Genomic DNA, 9,438 nt, shown 5'->3' with positions numbered 1-9,438 from the left:
AACTCCAGCTTTCCCTCCGTGCTCCACCAAGAAGGTGTGTTGCAAACAAGACTATGAATTGAGCTTGTTTTATTGGAAACCTTTATTTTTTAAATTACTGGGAACAATTCAAAAAGAAAAAAAAAAAAAAAAACCTAACAAAATAGAACCAGATCATTTTTCTACAAAAACGAAGTTGTGTGTACAGTATGAAACCAGTCTGGAATTGCAAGCATCAACTGCATTTTCCCACTTGGAGATATATATAGATATATACATGACAGTATGTACAGTCAAATGAAGTACTGCAAGAACAGTCAGCAAGCAGTTTATTTAAGCACTGGAATGTGGTTCCACTTTATCCTCGTTGCCGTGGGTGGTCTCGGGCAGGATACAGAGAACACAAATTAGAGAGAAAAGTGTGTGTGTGTGTGTGTGTGTGTGTGTGGAGGTTCACAGTTGAGTTTATCAAACTTGAAGTGTGGAGGGAAAAGTGATTTCCAATTTCTGCGGAACGGCGATGACATGTCAGTGAGGGATCCATAGAATAGGGAGGGGGGGGCCCTCTTTAATTGTACTTCCACCTGCAACATTTGTAAATTTTACTCAACTTGACACCCATATTAAACCTTCACACACCTCCAGGAGTTTGGGGAAAGCCCGCTGCGGTGGCATGAGAGTTTCAAATCCGTGACCTCTGCTGAATCCAGCCCGGCAGCAGACGAGCTCCGAGCTGTACTTTATTTTCTACTGGTATCATTTGACATCTTCTTGGTTATTTTATACTTCGCGTGGTCGTCCCTGTTTTGGCCGACCGACCTTATGTTTGACATCAATTTGAAATATTCCTATTTCTAAATTAAACATCTTTTCAGTCGATAATGTCTTACGAATTTTCCACTTCCAAACAGAGGAAGAATTGGGGGGAAAAAAAACAAAAATGAACTGCAGTGCGTTGTGGGGGAGAAGGGGTTCACAGTTGAGGTAGTTTGTCGACAGGTGTGTCAAATTTGAAGTCTGGAGGGAAAAGTTCTGCAGCTCGAGGATAGATGAGTCTGTACGACTGCCTGATGGTGACGTCCGCCACGCCGGCAATGTCTCCGATTTCTGCGGACACGAGAGAAGCTCAGCCGCTGATCTGCGGTAAAATGATGTCTGTCGGTTGATAATCACACACGCGGCACCAAGACTCACCTTTCTGGGTCTTCTTCTCCGCAGAGGCCTGAGAGGCCATGTAGATGGCTGCGGCGGCCACCGAGATGGGGCTCCGGCCGGGCACCAGGTCCAGCTCCACGGCCTTCCTGGCGATGAAGGTGGCCGCCATCTGCACCTGCTTGGGCAGGCCCAGGTTGGAGCAGAAGCGGGACATGAAGTCGCCAGTGGTGATGAGGTCCACGCTCGTCTCCAGCGCCTTCAGGATCAGCTTGAAGCACCTGCCGATCTCCTTCTTCGAGATCCGAGACACGGCGCAGATCTCTGGAGGATGGAGAAGGAGAGATCATTAAAACAAACCACGAATTACACTTCTGTGGGACGATAAGTTGTTTTTTTTGGAACCGTTAAAAACTTGGGGGGAACCTTTGAAAGTTCTTGGGACGCCCTCTTGTCTGCAGGCGATGTAGAGACAGGCCGAGGCGATGGCGTCGTTGGCTCTGCCTTTCAGGCTCTTCTGTTCATAGACCTGCTTGAAGAGGTTGTTTGTTCTGTCCTGCGGAACAAATGCAAGCATTGAAATGTGCTTTTCAAGACAAAGATACACACACACTTGTAGATTTTCCAAGAGCGGCTTCATATTGTTCATATAATGCATGTAACTGTGCATCAGGGATCAAGAGTGAGGAAACGAGCAGCTAGGATCAGTTTCTTTTTCTGATCTTCTGTGGTTTTCATTCCTCTTTGCTCTGAGGTGAGCTGACTTTCAGTTTCTATTCTATTCACAGAAAACTGCTCTAAACGCTTGACTTCTCATGCAGATCATTTCTGGACGTTTCTCAGTACTCACTACGATGTTCCTGGGCAGGTTGATGCGATCTGCCATGGTGCTGATCTCTTTGAAGGCGTTGAGCATGGCTCTGTCGGAGCTGCTCATGGTCCGGCGGTTCTGGTACTTGGAGTTCCCAAATTCATCAAAACTTGCAGCGCCAGTTCCCTGTGGGATGAGGAGTCGACAGTCGTCGGTGAAACGGCTTTCAGATGAAGCTGCAGCGCTGCGACTGCTGGTCACGTCAGAACTCTTGTCTCACGTGGATCGCAGCCGTCCCTCACCTTGCTGATCATGGTCGTGAGGTCTCCTCCATTCAGTAGTGTGTTTTGGGCATCTCCCACTCTGGAGGGATCTTTGAGGGCCTTCTCATTTGAAAACGTCCTCCACTCAGAGCCCACATCTATGACACGATCACCTGAGGACAGAGAGTGTGGAGAGGTAAATCATAGAACTTGATGAATAAGACATTCAAATTCACACCTCTACAGGAAGACGAATGCGTTTGAGCTCACTGAAAATGCATATGTATATATATTGAAAGTATTCTCACCTACTACAAGGCCACAGTCAGGACAAATCATGTCTCCCGCTCTGTAGTCCTCCACCAATATGGCATCTGGGTGGTCGGGACAGTGAACTCTGGGGAGGGCCAGGAAATCTCTGCAGCAGAAGCAACAGTTAACAAGTAGTCAAACAGCTCACTGAGTTCAAAGTAAGTAAATGTTAAGAATATTCCTTCTTCTCTGCTACTGACACTTTTTCTCTATCACCATTATGGGACACCAGACACACTACATGATTCAAAGTTATTGATGCTTGTCTCCATACGTCTTTGCAGTGTCTCAGCAAAACCAAAATGGATCACAAAAACATGTGAAGTTGTTCCCACACAGCTGGGATGTTGTCGGTTTGATTCCCCATCCTCACGCGCTACCGCGCCCTTGAGCAAGACGTTGAACCCCTAAACTGTTCCCCGTGGAAGTACTGACAGACGCCTCCACTTGAGCATGAATGTGTGTGAACGGGTGAATGTGACACGCAGAGTAAAGCGCTTCATCAGTGTGGTCAATTTACCACATCCACACACCAACAACACAAAGGACCAGTCCATCAGCAGCCGCCACGTTCACAGCCTGCGTTAATAAAAACATACCGTTGAGCAGACAGCAGCTGGAGTTTCAGCTTTAAAGCCTGGTCACGTATAAAAGAGGCTCAAAGCACCGACACGACAAACAATCCCACAACAACACGTTAAAAAAGGTGAGCATATCAGAAGCCGTTGCCCGGTGTTGTGAGGGTGAAGCGGGGACACAGACCGAGACTTCTGTCCGGTGTTGTGATAAGGGAAACGGGTAAACAGACCGGGACTTCTGCCCGGTGCTACGAGGGTGAAGTGGGGAAACATACCGGGACTTCTGCCTGGCGTTTTATGAGTGAAGCCGAGAAACAGACCGAGGTTTCTGGCAACGTCGAACGATCACGAGCTAGCGAGCTAGCCAGCTAGCCTCCAGCTAGCACAATAGACCCAACAGTCAACGATCTGCTAAGGGCGTGGTATATTTTAAACTGATGCGACACTATATTACTATCATATCAGAACCCCGCTACATTTCCGCTATATTACAGAACACCTGGAAACCCTCCCGGGAAAACAGCGGAAGAAATATGTTTAGTTAAGGTTGCTACCCACCGGCTCGAAGACGCCATGTTACTTCTCCGTCTGCTCAACACTGGTGTTGATGGAGCCGTTGCACCGCCGCGTGTGTTGATAAAACCTCACTGCACTTCACTAGTACTCCGCCGACGCCGTGGATTGGTTGAAGCGTTGTTACGTGACGTTACCGCTTACGTACAGAGCTTTAGTTGTTTCGTCACTTCCTCGTGATTTCATTAAAAGATTGATCACTGCGTATGACATAGAGCGCTACCGAAAAAAAAATTAACGATTTTTTTTTTAATTCGGAATTAATTATTCTGGGTTAAAATAATTTGTAATTAAGGTATTACCCCTGTGATTACACGGGAATAATAATTCGGAATTATGGTTTGCATGGAAAACGTATCTTTTATTTAATTCCCCTTGGTTGAGAAGCGTTCTGATTGGACAATGGGCACGCGTGACGCAATGATGTCTACCGGAAGTAAACAAACTCCAGTTCCTAAAAAAAAAAAAAAAACTCAGGTTCCCTACTCTCTTTCCTTCTCGATTAACTTTCGTAAGGTTCGTATTTTTATGCTTCCATTCATCTACTTTTTTCTTTTTTCACCATATCATATCATATGCCTTGTGGTAGTTTTTTTTTTTCAATCTTTTTTGGTTAATCAGGTACATTTGTCAGCTTTTATTGCTTTGTTGCTTTTGTTTTGTGTGTGTTTTTTATCTTAAAATGTTACAATTATGTTAAATATATAATAAACATTATTATATTATAAATTATATTTCTCATTAGAAATACTATTACATTAAATAGCTATGTTTTACTGCTGCTAACACAATATCATGTTCAAAAATACTGAAAATGCATTTAACCTGATTTTCAAGAAAACCATTGATTACAGGCCTGGTGAAGATTTTAGGCTATTTCCAGTCCAGCACAGCGGCAAAAGAGAAGCTCTGCCAAATGCAACACTAATATGCCTAAAGCTGCGGCAGGAGGTGGACACCGGGTGGAACAGCTCATATTAATGAGTGTCTATGGCTGCTTTCTCCATTCCCCTCAGCCAGAGTGTCAAGGTCTAAGGTCATTCCACTTGTTTACATGCTGCTTTATACTGTCACAAGAAAACATCCACAACATCAGGACAAGAAAACCCTCCAGCTTATGCTTCAACCTGAAAAGGATGATCAGTCTTTGTCTCCCTTTGAGATGATGAGTGTGATGACGATTGCTACACCGCTTGATCCAAGATTTAAGGCTGTGGGATTCTGCAGCCAGACCAAAGCTGAAGCAGCAGTGAAACGTCTCACCGCAGAGTGTGCCACCATCACTGAAGCTGAAACTCACCAAACTGCACAGTAATAACAGTTTTCATATTCATAATATACGAGGAAAAAATTTAATTTTATCTACATGAATGAGTACACGAACAATCATTTAATGACATAAATTACATTCCTTACTCACTCTGTGAATTGGTATTGGTATAGTCATACTTTGTGTGAAATTGTTTAAAATATATTTAGACTTTTTTCCTAACAGGAACAGTAGCTCTTTTACCTCTGAAATCAACAAGAGTCTCTGTTTATTTCAGTTTTCATGAAAGGAAATGCATCTCAGTGGTAGGAAGGTGACTTTTTGGGCTATTGGACTGTTTTTACAGAAGTCTCCACAACATTGCAACTTGACAAGTTGTTTAATTGCTCACCTGGGGTTCAAACCTAGAAAGACATGACATTATATTAGATAAATGTAGTTCTAAACTCTTTCTTTCTTTCTTTCTTTTTCTATACAGACAAATAGGCTTTTTTCAACATAACTTTTTTTGTAACATTGTCAAAAAAAAGCCTTCTAGCCTAACTGAACCCTAACCCAGGTTGAATTAGTGTGGTTTTTTTGATCATTAGTTTGAAGATATTAAGTAAAGAATTTATTCAAAATTCAATTCTCTTTTAGATTAATATAATAATATGACTGTTACAAAAAATAATGACAGATAAAGAATCAACTTTAATTTTACAAATATTTGACACACGATTACATGTTTTTCAATATACAGTAATGTAAACTGAATCTTTGGCATCTGCCACGTTTCTTCAAAGAGGAAAAAAGACCCTTGAGAGGTCCGTGTGATGGTGCCAGCCTGTGTCTCTGACTCAGTACCAGCCTCTGACTGCACGGCTCCTTTGCATCATGCTTCCTGCAGCTGTGTAAGAAACCAGAGTCACAAAGAATCGCTTGAGTTGACTTGAGGTTTTATGGTGACAAAAAGACAAAGTCTCATCTGTATTCAAATGAAACTAAACCTAAGTTGCATGTTGCATTTGTAACAGGATTTTGTTGCTCCCTCAAACTTTTAAGTCTTTAATGCATACACTCTAAACGCAGCTAACACTGACAGTAGTCCTTACATCTGTTGCATCAGTCCTAAGTTTCTGTATGCACCAAGACAACAGCAGGTGGAGCTAAACAAAAGCAGCATCTCTGCTTTGGAACATGCTCAGGTTACTCTCCCTCTGCACTGATCCTCATTGTTCCAGGATGATGATTGCAGTTATTACTTTTCACAGACGGATCATAGAGTTGTAATCCCCAACATTGACGGCCAAACATGTTGGAATCTACATTTGAGGTCAGATTTGTTTGAATAGTAACAGGACACTCAGCCTTTTGTCAATAGCAGTGTCAATCTGCCCAGGACGCTTCATCTGGAAGGAGCAGTTTCACTCGACATCTGGCATGTGTTGGCAGTATATTGTTGGTTAAATGACTTTAAGACCTCAGGCACCGACCTTGATTAACAAAACAAAGAAATCTATGTGTGATTGAGAACAAATACTGAAGATATGAGTGTAACATGAGCTGTACTAATCTTTTATTGCTATGTGGCAAAAGATTTCTGGCTTAAAAAAAAAGGACAGGAGGTGAACAAATATTTAATACAAGCTTCCAAATGATAGTGCACATTATTTTCCAGGCGAGCTTTGTGCAAACTCCACACACAGAAATAGTCAGAATGACAGATATCACAGGTACACAACAGAAGTTGAAAATGTCACATGCTCTCAGTCTCTTACTCAGTCACATATGAAAATACACACATGGTGTGAAGTGCATTCATGGTGGAGGAGCCGGTCAATCATTAAGTTTCCAAAACCACGTATTCATTTTTGTATGTCCTCATCTAACATGACTGAAATTTTCCTCTACAACCAGAACCTCAGAGGTAAAAATCCAATACATCTCCAGATATAATCAGGAATTCTTACTTCAGTTTGTAGGTGAGAGCGCCTGTGTTTACTCTGCTTACAGGAAATTTACTGCCATGGATGCTGGTGTGTTTGTTTGAGTTTGTTGTGAGTTTGTGGCCGTGGAAAAAGAAACTAGATGGCCGAGTGAGTTCTCTCACTTCCATGTCGGCCTGTGTCGTGGTGCAGCTGCAGCGCAGGCAGGAAGCAACAAGGTGTATTCTTTACAAATCAGAGAGGGAGGTCCACACTGAATAATTTATACCTCACTGAGTGGATCCTCAACTCACCCAGGCGGTTGCTAGGAGCATCTCAGCTTCAACTGTTGACCCCCGCAGGCTAACAGAGAGAAAAGTCGTAGCTCCCCCGCTGCCTCCTCTGCTACTGAGCCTTTACATGTCTTTATATCTTTATTCCCCATCACTGCAACACCAGCTACACATCTCATCATGAGCGAAAACAGGACTAAAAATGTCTTATTGTTATGCTGGTTAATTTTCACTTCATCACAAATAATAAAAAAAAAAGCATATTGCATCCTTTAACCTTGATTAAAATTCACATTCGCAAATGCATCTCAGATACACACACTGAAAGTCTGTAAAAATGACATTAGTTCATTTCTTGAACAAACATGCATCTCAACTCTGATCTCATACATAAATATTCAATTTTGCAAAAACAAAAATGCAGGTCATAGTTCAACTTTTAAAAGATAAATAATTACAGTCAAATGCAACTTAGGATTTAAAACTATTTCCACAGCTATTTAAATTAAATAAATGCCCATAAAAGGTTGTACTATATGGTCTATTAATTCCCCTCCTGCTCACAACAACTATCTCAAGTCATGAAGGTGAGGGGAAGGCCATCACCCCCATTTATACCTGCATGTATCTTACAAGCACAATTACAACTGATGACATAGCAACAGGTAATGAAGGGTTATTTAACTTGTGAGAGGAAAGTCAAAGTTAAGACAGTTGATATGACAGAGTTATATAAAATACTGGTCCGACATTTCTTGAAGGATCACACAAACATGGTTGAATCACTAAACTCCGATGGATTGTACTGAATACATATACGATGTGTTTTCCGTGGAACCCGTGTGACGCCCAGACAAAAGCAGACACCAGTATAATTGTGTCTGTGGGTTTGGTGTTCATTCAGATACCAGCTCCACATACGAGCTTGCATCACTCAGCACGCCTGGGTGGCTACTTTTCTCTTTCCCTTCTTTCCTCCCCCCTCCTCCCTCTCAAAGTACAGAGGTAGCACGAGCGAGAACAGACTGGCAACAGCCAGCAGCCCAGGACCGGTTGAAACCTGTATGGATTGCTACTGAGAAGACACTTCCTCCACCCAGTGCATCATCAACCAAATCCAGACAGAGCTGGAAATCATGCGCCAGCACAGAAATCACACAGATAGATAGATAGATAGAAAGATAGATAGATAGATAGATAGATAGATAGATAGATAGATAGATAGATAGATAGATAGATAGATAGATAGGTAGGTATGTTGAATAGTTTTTCATTGCATGTGTGAATACAATGCAACGTGTCGTGTGCACGCAAAGCGCATGTGAGAAGTCCTCATAAGTCAGCAAAGACATTTCTGCAAAGTCTGAGAAACACGGGAAGAAACTGGTGCTGCGTTCAGGGCGTATGGGAAAGATAGGTGTTGATCTGGCGCATCTGTTCGCGTTTGACGTTCGCGAACGGAAAAAAAAAAACAATAAAGAAATTCGAGATTCTCAGCTTTCGCTTCAAAAGACAAAAGATATAACAAGCTGGAGTAATTTTGAATCCTTATATTTATTCATGGACAAAAACACATTTTGATCCTTGGGAGTTTTGAAATCATCATTGATATATTAAAACAGAACCCTGAAATCCTTCTGTCTGTATTATTTTGTTTTTTATTTCACTTCCTTATTATAGAAATATTTCAGCTTCACTGAAATCAATTTGTTTTGTAAATGTAACTATCACTATGGTCAGCAGTTCGTTCATGTTTTGAAGAATAACATATTGGTGCGTGAGTCGATAAAGAAAAAAATGTTGGTACATGGTGTTTGCTGTCCCTAGATATTTAATTCACTAATTTTATTGGATATGCGTTAAAACTGTTCTTAATCGGTAACCAAACAAGAATAGTCACCCAGTTCACAGTCATTGCTGTGTTATTAACACATGTACCGATGAAAGTTTGAATACGAGCCCATTTATTGCCGCATGGGTCTTTTTTTAACCACTAACTTTCCTCCCTTTTAGCGTGTGCTCGTGGTCTTTGTGCTGCCTGCTGTTTCACGCGCTGATAAGCAACAGCATTTTGAAACGCCCCTCCTCTCCTCGGCCTGTGTGTGTGTGTGTGTGTGTGTGTGTGTGTGCGCGCGCGCCATGCCCGGCTCGGGGCCTTTGTTTCCCACCCGGCCTTGAAGGCAGCATCAGATAAAGTCGCGGGCGGCGTCTCGGGGAACTTGCGGTAATGTCATCCTCCAATGAGAAGCGCCCTTGACACCCACGGCAGCGGTCCGCGCGGCTCCATATTGGATCCGTCT

At 42.5% G+C, this 9,438-nt stretch overlaps 1 protein-coding gene across 1 annotated transcript; it reads right to left on the bottom strand.

The window, feature by feature from the left end:
• Positions 1–156: 156 nt before the first annotated feature.
• On the bottom strand, positions 157–3,722 carry gtf2b (general transcription factor IIB). Its single transcript, XM_030114496.1, has 7 exons — positions 3,654–3,722; positions 2,514–2,623; positions 2,245–2,378; positions 1,982–2,128; positions 1,558–1,687; positions 1,174–1,455; positions 157–1,086 (listed from the first exon to the last, which is right to left on the bottom strand). The coding sequence occupies exons 1-7, from the start codon at positions 3,668–3,670 to the stop codon at positions 953–955; spliced, it is 954 nt and encodes a 317-aa protein (XP_029970356.1). The 5' UTR covers positions 3,671–3,722; the 3' UTR covers positions 157–952.
• Between the last annotated feature and the right edge of the window lie 5,716 nt (positions 3,723–9,438).

Source organism: Salarias fasciatus, chromosome 18, assembly GCF_902148845.1.
Source record: "Salarias fasciatus chromosome 18, fSalaFa1.1, whole genome shotgun sequence".
Taxonomy (NCBI): domain Eukaryota; kingdom Metazoa; phylum Chordata; class Actinopteri; order Blenniiformes; family Blenniidae; genus Salarias; species Salarias fasciatus.
Note: the sequence above shows the minus strand (reverse complement) of the source record. Positions and strands in the feature narration are given on the sequence as shown.